This window comes from Myotis yumanensis, unplaced genomic scaffold (assembly GCF_028538775.1).
Source record: "Myotis yumanensis isolate MYYU_CA2020_CCGP unplaced genomic scaffold, mMyoYum1.0.hap1 SCAF_14, whole genome shotgun sequence".
NCBI classification, from domain to species: Eukaryota; Metazoa; Chordata; class Mammalia; order Chiroptera; family Vespertilionidae; genus Myotis; species Myotis yumanensis.
The window spans coordinates 26,936,397-26,955,743 of record NW_027223765.1 but is presented as its reverse complement, the minus strand read 5'-3'; the positions used below and the strand labels follow the sequence as shown (position 1 = coordinate 26,955,743).

The 19,347-nt window shown below is 40.0% G+C and overlaps 1 protein-coding gene across 3 annotated transcripts in view; it reads left to right on the top strand.

Annotated features, from left to right (window-relative positions):
• Positions 1-19,347, top strand: part of RYK (receptor like tyrosine kinase) — an 84,876-nt gene that overhangs the window by 18,425 nt on the left and 47,104 nt on the right. For all 3 annotated transcript variants that reach the window (XM_070433436.1, XM_070433435.1, XM_070433437.1), the window contains exons 2-3: positions 7,956-8,077; positions 19,089-19,188. In XM_070433436.1, the coding sequence (XP_070289537.1) occupies positions 7,956-8,077; positions 19,089-19,188 (222 nt within the window). The remainder of the gene's footprint in view (positions 1-7,955; positions 8,078-19,088; positions 19,189-19,347) is intronic.

Here is a 19,347-nt window from a genome sequence, read left to right as displayed (position 1 = left end):
AATGATTAGTGTGGAAATTCTTTCTGAGTTTTCATGTTCTCTCTTCAGTTCATAGTGCTTTGCCAAATTTTACCTTTTAGTATATTTAGGTACTTTAAGGGAAAGTCAGAGGAAAGTTTTTTTTTTTTTTTTAATATATTTTATTGATTTTTTACAGAGAGGAAGAGAGAGGGATAGAGAGTTAGAAACATCGATGAGAGAGAAACATCGATCAGCTGCCTCCTGCACACCTCCTACTGGGTATGTGCCCGCAACCAAGGTACATGCCCTTGGCTGGAATTGAACCTGGGACCCTTCAGTCCGCAGGCCGACACTCTATCCACTGAGCCAAACCGGTCAGGGCAGAGGAAAGTTTTAATAACTTATTATTACTAGTGTTAATCTTGATATATCATAGATGTTACCGTTACCAATGTAATGGTGTGATTTTTTTTTTCAACTGTGTTTTATTGTTTGAGGGCTTTCTCTAGCTCCCACTGGCCTTTATGTATTATTTTAGGCAGTAATTGGATTTTTGTTTAGTTAATTGCTGCAGCTGTATGTGTATTTCTTTAAACTTTTTTGAAAACGATTTTTTTCAGTTAACTTAAAGCTAAGAGAAGAAAAAAACAAAAGTATGCAATAAAAGTAACCCATAATTCACCACTCATCATTAACCACTGTTAATATTATTTTGGTGTTTCCTTTCTTTTTTGAGAAATGGAGCACACACGTTGTACATATACATATGCTTTTAACTTTAATCCACTGGATATTTATTATTACCTGTTATGTGTAAGAACTATTCTAAGTCAGACATATTAAAAATTTGCTGTATGCAGTTCATATCTTACCTGTTTTTATTTAATGTTACACTCTAAGCAAAACCCAGTTCATTAAAATTTATTACAGTAGTGCTGTTCATGGCTTCCTGGTCTTTTTCAGTATTTTTTGGTCCTTAAAGCCTGTCTTTATAGGGGAAGCTCAATATGTCACATAGATGAACAGGGAGGATTTGATTGAAGGGATATAGCGGCTTGGGGTACCATCTCTTCTCCTCCAAAGAAAAGCAACCGTGAAAACTATTGTTCTCTATTATGGATGCATTATAGTTTATTAATCAATGCTCTAAGGCCAGTCATATATATTCTTTCTTCAATTTTAAATATTGCTTTGATTAATACCTTTTTATATAAGAATTTGTATCTATATTTGGTTTCATTAGGATAGATTTTTAGAAGTGGAATCACTGGATCAAAGAGTATAAATATTTACAGAACTTTGATATATATTCACAAATTGCTTACTTACCATACCCTGCCTAACATTTAATATTATATTTAAAGAATATAAGTGTTTCTGTTACTACATCAAATACATTCCTTTAAAAAAAAAAACGCCTTTAAGATTACTTATTCACTAAAAACAACAGACTTTATGGGAAAAATAAGGTTAAGGGTAAACCACTCAAGACCTCTGCAATTTTCAAACAAGTACTAACAAAAGTATAATTGGTACCTTATGAGATAACTTGGATAGCCCAGTCAAACCACTTATAGTGGCTGAGGCTGCCTCAGAGGAGAGTTAAAGATATTAATAGATAACAGGATGGAAATTGCTGGCTTGCATCGCCTTGGAATAGTGCAGCTGAGGGTACCTTTCTAGGCTGCTGGGGCTGCCATAGAGATGGCACAAGAGGAAGTACAGCTTGCTGGGATCCAGGATCCATGCACAGGCTGGCAGTGCTCCTCTGAGCGGGGAGCTCTGGGTTCAGGTGCTCATTTTTAGTTTTCTTAAAATAGGGCTAGGGGGCTTCTGCCTGCTAGCATCTGAGCCGAGTAAGGGTCTTTCCCTTTCCCACTGAATATTGTACTTCTTTACCAGCGTTTCCAGTTCCCCTTGCCTGGGAAAATTCAAATGGTAGCCCACACAATTTCTATGTTATATGGGCAATTGTTATTTTATTTACTAACCACTTATAAGCCAATTGGTTTTTACAGGAACCTGTCTTAGGACAGAACAGACTATATTTGCTAATTTGATAGGCAAAACTTTGCATCTCATTTTAATGGTTTCTTTGAAAAAATTCAAACTCTTCCCAACTAGGAGTTAACTACCTTAGTTAATAAAGAATGTTTATTTCAAAACAAATGTCCTCAAAATCTGTAGTCAGAAAACAGCAGCTTGTTTAGCGATTGCATTACAATTTCAATACCTCAGTTGCAGTGAATTTCAAATTTTCAATATATTTTGGTGGGTCACAGGGCTCCAAACTGTCAGCAGCTTATGAATGTTAATTTATTTGTTGAGGATAGTAGTTATGGTTTTGTACTGACTCTAATTTGTGGGAATGGCTTCATCCAGGATTATGCAGTATTCAATTATACCACCAGAGAAAACACAAAGTAGGGGAATCAAGTCAGTTCAAAATTGGGTGTTTTTACGGTGGCATATGCTTATCTGACATAGGCTGGTGGGGAAAAGTTGAAAGTACTGATAAGTACCTGAAGTAATTGGTATTGAGGCCGGTAAGAAGAAAATGAGAAATAATTGGTATAATACAATGGTCGGCAAACTCATTAGTCAACAGAGCCAAATATCAACAGTACAACAATTGAAATTTCTTTTGAGAGCCAAATTTTTTAAACTTAAACTATATAGGTAGGTACATTGTTATTAACTTCATTAGGGTACTCCTAAGGCTTAGGAAGAGCCACACTCAAGGGGCCGAAGAGCTGCATGTGGCTGGCGAGCCACAGTTTGCCGACCACTGGTATAATAGAATGGGAGAAAGAGAGGATTATAGACACTGGAGAAATGAGCCTAGAGAACAGCTAGTGTAACAACAATAAAGGGAAGGAGCTAAAGAGCTACTAGCTATTGAGATATACAGTTCAAGGTTTGGGAGGTGGAGCAATTTATATATTGTTACTGTTCATAGAAATGGATTGCTTTGGTTTGGATAAAAGTTGTTGGAGTTGAAGAATAAAAAGACCATTGAAGGACAGGTTGAGAGTGAGTTGGTCTCAGGGACATTGGAGTCTGTCATATTAAGTCACAGGAGAAGGATGTGTAGAAACCTTATACTAGTAAACTGGTTCCAGAGTCCTCAGGGAATGAGGTAGCTAAGATAATGGGAGGATAGAAGGTGGCATAGTTTGATGGCATGTGCCTAAATGGAAACAGGACTTTTAATAGGATGCTCAGATAATCATCTGAAGAGGTCATAGGGATCCAGGGCAGTGCCCACTGAGGGTAGGAGAATGGGTCCTTCGGTCTCTACAGGGCCAGTGATGCTTCAAGAAGGTGAGGTGATTATGGATGTCACAGTGGCATTAGGGCAGCCGTGGGCAAACTACGGCCCACGGGCTGGATCCGGCCCGTTTGAAATGAATAAAACTAAAAAAAAAAAAAGACCGTACCCTTTTATGTAATGATGTTTACTTTGAATTTATATTAGTTCACACAAACACTCCATCCATGCTTTTGTTCCGGCCCTCCGGTCCAGTTTAAGAACCCATTGTGGCCCTCGAGTCAAAAAGTTTGCCCACCCCTGCATTAGGGGATGACAGTATACAGAAGAGTCATTGACGAGAAGGGATCATGGATGGATGACCAGGTAGTAAGCATGCCAGCAAAAGTTGAAGTCCAGATAGGTTTTAAGGTTAAGAAAGTTACAGACTCCAATCTTTGCCGAGCCGTCAATTAGAACGTTGTGAAGTTGTTCATAGGTGCTCCAAAGAATGTTTACTAGTTAGGAACCATGGTTTCTATCCAGAGTTTGAGTTGATAGAATAGGAGAGACCTTGAGCAATTTGGGGAGAACAGATGTCCCCAGGATGTTGGAAAGGGAATTGGCTGTATCCCTCAGTTTCACGAGAGGTAAGAATTTAGAGAATTTCAAGTAGGACATAAACCATAAATTATTAAATGATTGAGTGACTGGCTTGAGGATGTGTTCTCCTTTTGTTCTTTATTTCTTTTATGCTTACAGCTCTTTTTAACCTAGCTATTTTAGGCAGTTGGATTTACAGAACTCCTATAGGTATGTTCTTGATACTTTGAACTGTGTCTGGGAAACTTAAATATTTACACATTGCTGTTATTATTACCAGTAATAACATTATAATGCTATTTATTAGGACCAGAGTTCTTTTTCTCTGTGGAAGATGTTTAAAGTATAAATTCGGAAGTTGTTGATTATGTGAGGTTAATTAGTTTTCCTAAAACTTTTATCTTAGTGCTAGTAACATTCTGTGGTATGTAAGCTTTTTAAGATTAGAACAAAGAGGTAAAATCTGTTGTTGACTCTTTTTTCCCCCCTTCTCTTAAAAATTTTAGGCAAACTTTACTACATGTAATGAAATGCTCAGATTTAATGTGTATAGCTGTTTGAGTTTTGGAAAATGCATACACTACCCCAACTAGAAATAGAGCATTTCCATCATCCCAGAAAGTTCCCTGGTGCCCCTTTGCAATCAGTTCACCAGTCTTCCTCCCACCCCCCTTCCCAGGTAGTCACACTTATCTGATTTCTATCAGCATCAATTAGTTTTGCCTGTTCTAGAACTTTATGTAAATAGAATTATATAGTATATACTCTTGTGTATAGCTTCTTTCTTCACTCATACAGTCTTTGAGACTTACCCCTTTTGTTACAAAGCCTCAATAGTTAATTTTTATTGCGGAATAGTACTCCATTGTACAAATATATCAAAATTGGTTGTCCAACATGGACATTTGTATTGTTTCCAGTTTGGGCTATTCTGCATAAAAGTGCTGTAAACATTCATGTACAAGTATTTTATGTGGACATATGTTTTCATTTCTTTTGGATAACTACCTAGGAGTGGAACTACTGGGTCATAGAATAGGTGTATGGTTTAACTTTATGCTTTTGTCTTGTCTTAATACATTGGCTAGGACCTCCAATACAAGGTTGAGTAGAAATGATGAAGTGGACATCCTTGCCTAGTTTCTGATCTTAGAAATAAGAATTTAATAAATCAATTATGTTGATTTTTAAAGGTTAACCTTTCATATACACTTGGTCATGATGTTTTATTCTTTTTATATATATTGCTGGATTCAGTTTGCTAATGTTTTATGGAGAATGTTTGTACCTATGTTCATTAGAGATGCCTGTCTATAATTTTCTTATGTTTTCGTTAGGTCTTAATATCAGTGTGATACTGGTTTCATAAAATGAATTAGGAAGCATTTTCTTCAACTATTTTTTGAAAGAGTTTATGTCAGATTGGTATTATATCTTTTTTAAATGTTTGATAGAATTTATCCAGACCTGGAGCTTTGAGGAAAGGTTTTTAATTATTTGGATTTTTAATTCTTTGTCAGTTCTGGTAAATTTTGTTTTTCAAAGATTTTTCTATTTTATATGTTATTGACTTTATTGTCATAAGCTTTATAATATTTTTATATTTTTAACATCTATAGGACTTGTAATGATATTCCCTCTTTGTTCCTAATATTGGTAATTTGTATTATCTCTTTTTTTTCTTAATCAGTCTTGCAAAGGTTTTAACTATTTAATTGACCTTCCCAAATAATCATCTTTTGGCTTTATTCTATCTTACGGTTAATTTCTTTATCATGGTATTTGATCAGAAAAGGTAACCTGTGTTATTTCTAGTTAGAATCCATCATTTTTAATGTGTATGGTCTAATTCATTAACCCTCCTTGTTTCTTGTCCCACATTGTATTGTTCAAATCATATATTCACACTAAATTTTTATCTGTTTTGATCTGTTGTATTCTGAGAGCCTGTTAGTTTCCAACTATTATTGTGGACTTATTTGTCTGTTTCTTCTTGATTTTTTTTTTCTATCAGTTTTTGCTTTCTCTATTTAAAACTCTTTTGTTAGTTGTACTATTATACCTTCTTATGTTTTTTATTAATAAGACAATTTTCTTATTAATAAATTTGATATTAATGGATTTATTAATGTAAAGTCTTTCACCTTAAGTTCTAGTTTGTCTCATGTTTATTAATAGTGCCTCATTTACTTCTTTGCTTTTCTTCTTTTTTTTAACCTATCAATTTATGCTACTTGCAATTATTGTGATTGCACTGTTTTCTTTGTTCCCAGCTTTCTTGTTGCTTTTCCTCCTTTCTCCCATCTTATCACCCTCTTTCTCCTCCTTTTCTCCCTTTCTGTAGCACCTCCAATCCTCCCTCCAGATGTTTGCTGGCACTTCCTGTCCTGCCAGCAGGCAGAGCCTTTTGCTGAAGACCTCTAGAACCTTCTCCCATTGCCTTCGGTAACCTCTATAGTAGCGGTTCTCAACCTGTGGGTCGCGACCCCTTTGGCGGTCGAACGACCCTTTCACAGGGGTCGCCTAAGACCATCCTGCATATCAGATATTTACACTACGATTCATAACAGTAGCAACATTACAGTTATGAAGTAGCAATGAAAATAATTTTATGGTTGGGTCACAACATGAGGAACCAGAAGGTTGAGAACCACTGCTCTATAGGATGAATAAAACAGTGCTACACAGCCAGTGCAGCAGCTTTCCCCTACGGAAGCCTCAAATCTTATTTCCAAATTGATGATTATATTAGATTTAGTTCAGAAATGAGACAAACTCATTTTATAGGAACAGTGCCTGCAGCAGTTGTTTCTATGTCTCCTCTCTTAGGAGGTGTGAGACCCCCATCTTGACTCCTCTGCATACTAGAGGTGTAAGACCCATGAATAGGCTCAGTAAATATGAAATTTACATTTCAGTTGGTTTACCTGTATCTTTCCCCCTCCAATGCATGAAATACATAGGTCATGCATTACTAGAAGGACAGCTGAACACAACTTTAAACAACAATAAATCAACTGAGAGAAAGTTACTCCCTGCTTTTATTCTTTCAGTTATTTTGGATTATCATGGAAAAGTCTCTGTTTGATTCTTTACCTCTCTTAAACACTTGCTAACTCCCCCACCCCCTTTTTGTAAGGGCTCAAGCTCACTTCTTTGATGGACACGAGTATTTAGCTAGAATTTAGTAATATTATTTTATTTTTTAATTGATATTTTTGGCAGTTACCTTGTTTTTTTTTCACAGTTATTACTGATTTTTTATTCAAGAAAGTGATGAACTTAGGCCTTTAAAATTTTTGTTTTAAAAACTGAATCAATTTTAAAGAAAAATATTAAATGCATGAAGGATGAAGGAGTATGACAAAATTGGAGAACGTGGTATGTGTTGGAAGTTGGATGTGGCCCTGCTTAAGAAGGTGGTGTGGGAATGAGTGAAATTTGAGTGACTGCCCCAGCATTTCTCAGGCGTCCCGATTATTTCTCCTTTATCTGCAGTACTAACTCATTGTTTAACAAGTATTTGTCGAGCATCTACTTTGTGCAGAAAACTGTGTGAGAATACAAGGAGAAACATGGTTTGCTCCACCTTATAGTCCAGGTAGGGGGGAGGATGTATGTTTGTGCAACAACTGTTGTGAGTGTGCTGTGGTCCGTGCTGCAGAGCCACCAGGCGTCATGCCTGTGGAGCAGGCTGCAGGCCGAGGTCCTCTCTGGCTGGGCGGCTTGAGGCCTTGGCTCACACCAGTGTTCTCACCCAGGTGCCTTTCTTCCTTCCATTTGACTCTCTTCCTAAAGCCCCATCAGTTCTGGGGGGAGAAGGGGCTAGTGTTTGTAGGCGTTACTCTGAGAAGCACTGTGTCCAAAAGGAAGAGTGTTGGTTACCAAGTTCTGGTTCCAGCACCCTGTGTTTAGCCAGGTAACTACTTAATTGTTTGGAACCCGTTTCTTCATCTTTGTGGGTGTTGATGGAGCCCGGTGTCCTTCCTGCTTCATAAGGCAGCACCATGGGAGACATTTGCGACGTGTGTGTTCATCAGTTTTATTTTCACTCTATTATTTGTACTTGAAATACTGATGGTTAATGATTTTGAGAGTATTTTTAGGAGTTTAATTATTTTTTCTTTATTTTTTTTTCTAGGTCTCGATGCAGAACTTTATTATGTGAGAAATGACCTTGTTAGTCACTACGCTCTATCCTTTAACCTGTTAGTACCCAGTGAGACAAATTTCCTGCACTTCACTTGGCATGCAAAGTCCAAGGTAAGAGCGTGGTCAACCAAAGATGCCAAGCTAGCCCCACCTAGGCCCTGGGCTGAGGCAAGGGCTGTATCTGCACAAAGGGTCAGTGGGTGGAGGGCTGTAGCAGTACTGGGTCCTTTCAGATTTTTATTTTAAATCTTTAGCCTATTCCTCTAGGCTTCCTCAAGTCTTTTAAAATGTGGTAGCCATCATTTATGTGCCTAGCTTATGACAGAACACTTACATCCCTTCAGGCTTTTCAAGCAGGGATGAAGGTCTAGTTTGAAGGGGCATTTGCACCTGCTAATGACTATGCTGTTACGGTGAAGCAACATGAGCGAGGGTGGGGGAATTGGTGAGATAGGGGTTTTAGACATGTTTGATATAATGGATATAGTTCTCCCATCTATGGAGAAACGGTGGAAGTGAGGTGCAGCTGCTTCAGGCACCCATGTGTGCTGTGGTTAAGCTCCCTTAACCCTAAGGCACATCTTGCTTGGTTTGCTGAATTATTCACATTTCCCAGACTCCTTGAATACAAGTTTTCTCAAAAGTCAAAGAGTGAGAGGCTCAGTGTGGAGCCCACCTCCTGGGTTCAGCTTTGTAATAGGCTTCTGAGTAGGATTTTATTTGGGAAATAAAAATAATTTTGCTACTCAAAAACAAATAAGAATACCTATTGTCAGAGTGTGCTTTTTTAAAATGTATGTTTTATTGATTTCAGAGAGGAGGGGATAGGGAGAAAGAGAAGGGGGGAGGGGGGGAGGGAGGGAGGGAGGGAGGGAGGGAGGGAGGGAGGGAGCGAAACATCAATGATGAGAGAGAATCATCGATCAGCTGCTTCCTGCACACCCCCCACTGGGGATTGAGCCGAACATGTACCCTGACTGGGAATCAAACCCTGACCTCCTGGTTCATAGGCCAATGCTCAGCCGCTGAGCCACGCCAGCTGGGCTGGAGTGTGTGTGTGTGTTTTTTTAAGTATTGTAAAGTGGTGGCTGTTCTGTATTTTTGCACAGTCTTTTAAATTTGACCACTTTAATATAGATTTTTATTTCTACTTGTAAAGCAATAGTGGTTTTTGGGAAAATTCAAATATTATAGAATTGTTTTAAGAACTTTTAAAACTTTGTAGATCTGTACCCAGAAGTAATAATTGTTTATAGTTTGGTATACTTCAAGGCTCATTTTTTCCCCCTCTTTTTAAACAAAAAGGGGATTTTATGACACATGTGTTGTACAGTATTTCCCCCCTACCTAATACTATATCTTGGCATTTTTCCATTTCTCTACTTATAGATTTAACTCATTCTCTTTAGTGGCTTTGTAATATGATATTGTAAGGAAGTATGATTTATAGTTATTTAAGTGCCTCATTGACACATGGATTTTTAATAGCATTTTACTATTTCAAACAGTGCTTCCTTTCACTCCTACAAATAGTTTCCTTCACTTCATTTGGCAGGCAGAATCCATGGTAACAGGATGATGAAAACAACTGGTAGTTGCTGTTTCTACCTTTGTTATTGATGACTATAGAAACAGGAAAAATGTGTGTGTGTGTATATGTGTGTATATATGTGTACACATTAAGAACATCTTTGTTCAGAAATTTTTGTGCATTTGTGGCATTATTTCTGAATAGTAAATTATCACTAAGAAATGATTAGGTCAAAAATGTTTATGTTTAAAAAATTTTGATTTACAATGCCACTTTATTTCTCCCTTCCCTCTCCCAAGATGGTACCAATGAACCAACATTCCTTACAAAGTGAGTAAGTATAGGTAAAAATGATTATAAAAATAAGCATATATTCTTCTTATATATACTCATGCATACTTTATAGAAACAGTACACACATACACATACATGCACTAAAACATAGCTGCAGGAATGTCGTGGTTAAAGTTGTTAGTTGGATCCTGGGTAAAACATGTATGCCTTACTGCCTGTGCACCCCAGCTGTCCAGCATTGTTGCCTTGGGGTATTCTAATATGGGGGTTCTTTTTTAGGAGTAGATAAATGCAGAAACAGAGGTGAAGAGAGAAAAATTCATGTGAAATAATTAAGGACATTTAGTACATAATAACCTGGGTGTGGTATTGATAATTCAGAAAAGGTTCACCTGAGACATTTTAATCTGAAATATGTCCGTTTCAATGAGTGTGCACCTGAATTCTTCAAGGAAACCCGGCTTACACATTTTTCAGTATTCTTGCATAAAGATTATGTGACCTTATTTGGAGAGGACTGGTAAACTTAATTTTGATTATTTCAAACATAAAGAAAAATTATAAGTATAGTAAAAAGAATTCTCATATATTCTTTACCCAGATTCACTAGTTGTTACTGGTTTGTTCCTTTACTTATTTTATCATTCATTCTATCTTTCTTTCTCCCCACTCTCACATGACCACACTTTTTCCCCCTTGACTATGTGGAAGGGAATTGCAAGCATCACATCCCTTTAACCTTAAATACATCAGTGTATATTTTCTGAGAACAAGGACAGTCTTTACACAACATGGTCAAAGTCAGGAAACTTAATACTGATACACTAATATTGTCAGGAAACTTAACACTGATACACTAATATTATTTTACCACAGGACTCACATTTTGTCAGTTATCCAAATCTTTATAGCTCTTTTCACCTGATTTAGGATCATGCATGCAATTGGTTGATGTCCCTTTAGGCCCCTCTTAAACTGGATATATCCGTGGCCTTTGTTTGTGTTTCTTGACCTTGACGCTTTGGAGACATACAGGCCAGTTATTTTGTGGAAAGTCCTTCATTTTGAGTTGTCTGAGGTTTCCTCTTGATTCGATTCAGGAACGTCTCTGGCTGTAAACACCACAGAAGTGCTGTTCTTCACAGTGCACACACTGCCAGCTTGTTCCATCGCTGGTGCTGTTAACTCTGATCACCCAGTTCACCAGGTTTTTCACACTGCTGTTTTCTTCTTTGTGATGGACAAGTAATTGTGGAGAGAGAATTTGAAATTGTATTTAAAAATCCCATTCCTTACCACACTTTCAACCACTAGTTTTTGCATATCTGCTAAAAATAGGTTTCACTTTCCAGCCAGTGCTGTCACGGAGAGCAGTCAGATCTGCACTGGGCAGCCACCTGGTAGAACTGTTGTAGAAGGAATTCAAGCATTAGTGGAGTGGCGGGTCTTGAATTTTAAGTTTCCTTGCAACTCTGAGATCCAGTTTCTGTGAATAGCTTTCAGGCAGAGAAGCTTCTGTGTTCTCCAAAAAAAACTGATAGGTAATCAATCATTTGTTACCTTTCCTACCTTTAATGTTGATGAATATAAAAACAAGTAATAGATGGATTTTTAAAATAGAGACAAATCTAATGAAGTAGTAGAGATTCTATTCTAGGTACTCTACTAACCTTGAGCAAGGGGACTATTTCTGGGCTCACTTAGGAAAAAAGAATGCTGATATATTATGAGAATGTTTCCTGGGCAAGTGTATGGGGGGACCTGTAGCTAAAAAGACAACGTGGGATGTCACAGTTACCATTGAACTAAATTAAACAATAGGGGGAGGTGGGGGGCATATTTAATACTTTCAACAATAGAGATTAATATATATATGTGTGTATACACACACACACACACACACACACACACTAATGATTTTATTTGGAATTAGTTTCAGGGATCTGACATCACTGTTAGAGGGTGCATGAGGAGTTTTTAGGAGCCTGTCATGGGAGGAACTTGGAGTAGAGGAGTGTAGATAGAAGAAGGAGCTCAGGTGAACACACGTTTGAATGGGAAGCAGTGTTGGCCTGGGGTACATGTTGCATAGCTCTATTGTGCACCCATTTTCTTCACATTGTCGTGTACAGCATAATTTCTAAACTACTTCTGTGGCAGATATTAAATACTATCATTAGTGCACATTTGGGCTGCCGTTGCTGGTAGGACATTCTTGGTACTGCAGAAGTTCCCTGACTTATTGGAGGGTGTCACCATCTAGTTACATGGCTAGGCCAGAAGCCCAGACAGGATCCTAGACTTCTCCTCTTAGACCTTTCAAGTCTAGTTGCTTCTTTCTCATAATTACACCTTAAATTAATTTCCTCCCTATGTCGGGACCTGATGCCTCATCCTTAGTTTGGACCCTCATTTATTTCTTACCTACATATGCAAATGATCTTGTAAATGGTCTTGCCTCTGGGTGGCCTTTTGGTGCACCCAGCACAGAGCTGCTCCAGGTTCTCCGTTGTCACCAGGATCCAGTTAGGAAGCCTTCACGATCTCGTCCCTGCCGTTCTCTTCTGTGTCTCTCCAGCTAATTGGTTAGTGCCATTTTGTCTGTTTGGCAATTTCTTGAATGGCCTGTGCTCTGTTACATGCTGCTATTGGCTCTGCTAGAAATGTGCTTTCTTCATTCTTTATCTCATTAACTCGCACTTATCTCATAAAACCATAAGACTCGGTGTCACCTCTCCTTGGCGGTGTCAGTGCCCTTTTCTGTCCCCACAGTACGTTGCTGTTTCCTCCCCCACAGCCCTCATCATGTTCTAAGAGTGTTGTCTCCCACAGCCTTCATCATGTTCTAAGAGTGTGTCCCCCACAGCCCTCATCATGTTCTAAGAGTGTTGTCCCCCACAGCCCTCATCATGTTCTGAGAGTGTTGTAGTGATTTCTTTTCTGCGTTCCTCCTCGAAGCTCAGCACCCCAGGGGGGAATCCCTTTCATATTTCTCTGTGTCCTCGGTGCCTGGTGTGGCACCTGGTACTTAGTTACAGGTGCTCCTTAACTGACTGCAGAAGAGATGCAGGGGGTAAAAGCCACAGGGCACAGCTCATCAGACAGGGAACTTGTGAACAGTAGAGCTTTTTAGAATTACAGTGTGCTCCTTTAGGAGCTGTGAATTTCCTGTTTCTACGAGCATGAAAACATAGCCTGGGTACATTTGACACCAGTTGCACACATGGGCTTTTTCAGGTGTTTTACTCTGAATAAAGCTGTAAATGTGAATAAATGAATGGAATTCATAGCTTAACTATATAGCTAAACTAATTTCACAAGTTCACCTGTAACAGGTATAAGCATTTAGAGAAAAGTAATCATCTTGTATCGTAAAACATTTTATAATAAAAAAAACTAAGAAATGGGGGTGTGTGAATCTAGTTTCAGGCTTTGACCACCATTGGAGCTCATAATTCCAGTTTTAGGTCATAATCTCTGGCGATTTTAGCACAGTTGGTTAATTGAAGTTTTTAATTTTCAAAATCAATCTTTTGAATATTCAATATATGCTCATAGTACAAAATTCAAAAGGCACAAGGGGGATATAGTGAAAAATAAGTCTCTCACTCCTTCTTAGTACCATCCCAAGCAATCCAGCCACCTAGTCCCCTTCCCTGTGGCAACCACTGTTCCCTGATTCTAGCCTCCCCTTCTGGAGATGCTCTGTGTGTGGATAAGGTGTGTGTGTGTGCGCATTTTTGAACAAGTAATATACTGCATATTTTTTAGTGTATTCCAGTAAAGTGTCTCATTGCTTATCGAGTTGAACTTTTTTCCCCTCTAGATGACTGTATCAGATACTATTATATGGTTGTACTTTGGTTTATTGATCAGTTACTATAAGAGGAAACTAAGACTCATATTTGGGAGGAAGCAGGAAGTAGAGTTGACTTGAAATGGGAAAGTCATGCAAGAAGGCAGGAGGGACATAGAGAAGGTTCTTCACCTGGTCATGTTGGCCCTGGGATGTAGTCATGAGCTTTCAGAAGGAGAGCCATGGCTCCCAAGCTCTGACACTTGATCAGAAGCTCTTGGTTCTTGCCTGTTCAGACTGTGCCAGAAGATGCAATATTTGCTTCCAAAGATCCCTGAGCTCGTTGGTATGTCAGTTCACATTGTAGAAATTTTTACATTTTCACACATCAAAGCTTTTGCTCATAGTGCTGTTCTTCAGTGTTTACACAACTCTGTTTTGTCTTGCCAAACAGACTGTGGTCTCCTCGGAGGCTGGAGCTGTATCTTATTTTCGATATGTGTCACATTGCCGTAGTGAGTGGTGGATAAATACCATTGGCTAATTGCATTTCCAGATGGGATGAGAACTCTGATATTGCTTCTCTTTCACAAGGCCACACACTTTTAAAAAAGCAAAAGCTACTGCGTTGTTTTAACAAATAATTAGTTTCTTCTGTATTCCGGAACATTCTCCTATGTCCAGAAAAAAAAACAACCCTGCATTTGTTAAGTGTCTATATTTTAGATAGCTGAAATGCAACAATATATGAAAGGGTAGCAGAATACCTCCCCTACACATGCCCACCCCATAGCTGTTCTCTGGTTTCAGGAAATTTTCATCATTGTCAGGAGGGTCTGCAGGGAACTGGTCCAGAGTTCCAACAGCAGCGCCGGGGAGCTGTCTGCAGTGTCCCCAGCAGAGTGGGGCTTCTGTGAGAAATTCAGAGAAATTAAAAGTCTGTTAGGCTGTGGGCAAGTGTATTCACTTTAAATCTGTACTATGTTTCAGAAGGAAATGGCTTTACTCATCGGTTGCCTATTTGCAGTTGCCATTCATTTCCAAGTAAGGGAAGATTGCCAAAAATGTTTATTTTTTAGCTTACTCAAATATTTATATTTTCTCTAGTTTCTTTTCTGAAGTCTTTTGGTTCATTCTTTTCTGACAAACAACTGCTGTTCAGAATTCCTTTGTTGCCGTAGATTATGAATGCTAGCTGTAGAGCAGATCAGTTTCTTCAAAGGATTATTGGCAAGTGTGATTCCGTATAGATCAGTACACGCCAAAGTACAGAAAAGGGATTTAACGGAGGACAGTTTCTTCCCTGACCCCCGAAACTGCAGTTTTAAACTTTGTATCTTAAAGATTCCAGAGGGAGAAGAGAACTGCTGCCTAATGAATGCCTCACATGTTTTGAGGGACCCTCAAAAAGGGAGCCAGCAAAAGGCAGGCTTCCACACCTGCAGACTTCCTCTGCCAGGCTGCGATTCTGGTAGCAGGGTTGTCCTTCTCAAACCTGTTACTGAGCCCCTTCACCACCTCTCCTCGTGCCACTTCTCCTCTACCCGGCTCCACTCACAAGCTCACTTCCCCGCCTCTTGCCCTTCTCCCCACTCCTGTCCTGGGCACTGCAGTTATGGCCCTGACCCCGTGTGCTGTTCTCGGCTTCCCTAGGGGTTCTGGTCCCTGGTTAGCTGTGCCTCTGCTTATAATAACTGAGTCCTCCAGTAAAGGAGACAGTACGTGTGGGGAAACATAAGTTTGGCTTCGAATCTGTTACATTGAGGGCTATAAGGTTGTTAGGTAGATATGTGTAGTAGGTAATTGGGCACATGAGAGGATTGAAGATAGAGGAGAGTGAGGAAGACTGGTTGGTAATATGAGATCACCATGGGCTGGAACCTAGAGTGCTCGATAGAAGGGTTTGTCATTTGTCAGATAGAGGAGAATAGATCTTTCCTTGGGACTGGGTGCAAAGGATGGGTGTTCTAACAGATCCTCCTCGTGCTGAAAAGAAAGGCAGAAAGGGGGCTCCTCTGTGGTCACCAAAGGAGAAAAGAACGTTGTTGAGTGAGGAAGCAGGCAGAGCAGCAGGCGGTGAAGCATGAGGTCCTGTAAAGTTTGGAATGAGAAAACTAGGGAGAGAGGGTTGATGAGGAAGGATAGCTGAGCAGGATTAAGGGCCTACCCTGGGCCTGGAGTCAACGTTGTGTGAGAGCACCCTTCTCCCCTGGGATGTGATCGCCTCTGGCAGTGCTGGGTAGCAGGAGTAGAGTGAGGGGCATCAGGAGCTGGGGCTGCCCTCTAAGGGGGATGGGAGTGAACCTACGGTGTTGATATGACAGTGTCAGTAACATTGTCTTCTTTGATGTGGAAAGTGAAACCAGGTCCCTGGCTGGGCTGGGAAGGAGGGAAATAATTGGCTATTACATCTCAGCTGTGAGCACAGCCCCTGCTTATAAATGTGCTTCATAAATGTTGGCTGAATTAGAATAGAGACAAAGACCTAGTTATGTAGGAATCAGAGGTAGTGATGGGATCTTTGATAGAGTGGGATTTTTGCACTGTTTGGTTATGGAGCAAGTTCTTTAGTAGGTAGGAATATTGAATATTGGAGCCACCAGGAAGATGGCAGGAGATACAGTGAGCCAAGGGCGAAGGCCTCTGCAAAGACCTGAGTCTGTTCATGTTGATGGCATGAGGAAGAGCTGTTATGAGTAGAACTTGCAAGCTTCAGCGTGTAGGTGGTTTTGCATGAGGAAGGGATGTCCAGAAAGGACCTAATGATTCTAAAAGAATGCTGCCCCTACTGCCTAGTCCCTGAGGGTCAGGTGTTGTACGAACTGAATGATAAACAGGAGGACACGACTTCTGAGGAAAGCCAGGTTGGGGGACAAGGTGGGGAAGACATTTGTGATGAGGCTAAGAGTGTGAGGGCTGTTTAGAATAGTGGGGTTCTCAGGGTGGGGGACCAAACAGAAGGGCTGCAGCAGTGATCTTGGCAGAGCACAGGAAGGCTGTCAGGACCTCTAGGGTCAGGAGTAGGTTGGTGCTTATGGGAAGTGCAGCGGGACCATAGGGCAGCTACTCTGGAATAACTGCTGATGCCACATCAAGAGGAACCTGTGCCACACTGACAGATGTGCTGCGTTAATTGTCCTGTTTCCCTGTTTGATCCTCACAATGGGTTCCTTTGTCTTCAGTTTACAACAACTGAAACTTGGAAAAGTTAACAATTTTCCTAAGGATCACATAGTCTAACGGTTCCAAACCCAGTTCCTGCTGACTGCCAATGTGTGCACTTGCTCTCCATGTATGGTCCTGTTCAGAGATAGCGTGGATACAGGGATACATGAGTGCATTCTCTCACTGTTAGCGAATGAGAATTGTTGAAAAGCCTGCTAGCACCTCCTGGTGGCAGTGACCCTGTCTTGTGCTAAGGTGAGAGTGCACCCTTTCTAGCCAAGGTACCACTAAGTCACTTACTGATGTGCAGCAGCAAGAACATTTCCTTTATAAACAGTTGCACTTATCAAATACAGCCGTTAACAGTAATCTGTATACCTCCTGTAACTGCAAAGCAGTAGTTTAACGTTGGCATCTCCCTACAGCATTCAGGGGCTTTCAGATAGAGTGTGAAAGGAGGAACCCAGAGAGTTAAATTCATTGGATTGAGTCCCTTTTCTTATCCATGGGTAGACACCCCCTTCCCTGGAGCCATACCAAAGGCCAGTCCGTTCTCTTATAGCAGGGGTGGGGAACATTTTCCGGCCAGCGGGCCATATAAGGTCTACGAAATCATTTGGTCTGGCCTGCCAAGGCATTAGGGGTGAGTTCATTAAATGTTTGACCAAATATAGCAGGCTAATTTTTAAGTTGATAATTTTGTATAGTTCTTGAATGATGTTATAAATATCCAAATGGCCCTTGGCAGGAAAAAGGTTCCCCACCCCTGTCTTACATATGGGATGATCCTTTTTCCCAGTTTCCTTTCATTTTATGATGTCCCATTTCATTGGCTTTTTTCATTAGCATATACATTGGGAATACCTCCCATTGATAAAAGAAGACAAAAAAGCTTTGGGATTCCACCCCGCCCCCGCCCCCCCTCCCAGCTACTGCCTGGTTCCAATTCTTCCTCATTGTTTCTTAAAGAAGATTTGCAAATTGCCAATGATAAAGTACAGTATAGGGAATGTAGTCATTAATATCATAATAACTATGCATCATGTCAGATGGGTACTAGACTTATTGGGGTGACCACTTTGTAAGTTACATAAATGTCTAATCACTATGTTATACACCTGAAGTGAATATAATATTGTATGTTAACTATAATTGAAAATTTAAATTTTTTTTTAAAGAATGGGTTCTTGAACCTCTTTCCTGCTACTCTTTTCCCAACCTACTGCCCCTTGGCTTCCATCTATCCTAGCCTTCCACCAAAGCTGCTCTTGTGACCCCTGAATGGGAGCAGGTACTACTAATAGTCTTATCAAGACTCCATGGGCCCTGGCCAGTGTGGCTCATGGTGAGGGCATTGTCCCACACACCAAAGGATCGTGAGGTCGATTCCCAGTTGGGGCACATACTGAGGTTACAGGTTCGAACCTCAATGGGAAACAGCCAATTGATGGTGTTCTCTCTCTCTCTCTCTCTCTCTCTCTCTGTCTCTCTCTCTCTCCTTTCCTCTCTCTCTGGATTCAATGAAAAAAATGTCCTTGAATGAGGATTTAAAAAGGAGAAAAAGGTCCCATGGGCAGAACAAAGACTAATGAGAGATATATGGCCTTATTGAAGGTGGCAGCCATTCTGAATTTCAACTATTGCTTTGCGGTTTGAGCTGTTTCTTCCATGAACATCTTTCTAAGCAGCAAGACTATTTATACATTGATGCTGGTTGGTTCTTTTAAGTCAAACTGTGTAGGGCAGGTATTTGATAGATAAATATTGGTATTCCAGAGATAACTTCTTAATCACCTCTTTTCCCTTTTGGATTCTGACTCACTTGAGAAACAGATTCAGAAGTTAGATGGACATCCAACCATGAATTTGCTTAATGGTGAAAGTTGGACTAGAGACTGTGGCTTAGATATTCTATTAGAAATTCCAGCCTTGGAATCTGCTTGTGGGAGTGGGTCTGCCAGCCACATGTAGCCCATCAGAGCTTGGCTTTTATCAGCCAGAGAAGGCATTGCTGGGCTAATCTTGGTCTGTGAATTACACATCTCAGGGGCTCTCCAGGGCTTCCTTTTCAATGGCTGTGTAGTTCTCAGCAGAATTTCTGAAATCTACATGGCAGATTTACAGGAATGTGGTGGATAGGAAGTAGACAGTGGCTTACTGGGCTGAATTTGTGTCCAGTTGAAAATTCCTAGGACTGTTTCTATTTGCATTGTTTATAGCTAGATTGTACACATGAAAGGCGCACGTATTCATTAATGAGCCAAATCAGTGAAGTCAGGTTATCAGTGTCCCTTCTGTTATCACAGGTCCAGTTTGTTTATTTCTCCATTTTACAGGTTGAATATAAGCTGGGATTCCAAGTAGACAACTTTGTGGCAATGGACATGCCCCAGGTCAACATTTCTGCTCAGGGGGAAGTTCCACGCACTTTATCAGGTGAGTCTCAAAGACAGTGTTTACCCCACTGATTACAACTGTGTCTCCCCTACCCCAAAAAGAACAATTTCTATTCCTTACTGCTGTGTGGTGCATCTTACTTGATAGGCATAAGATATACAAGTACTTTGAAAAGTAATTTTTATAAATATTGATGAT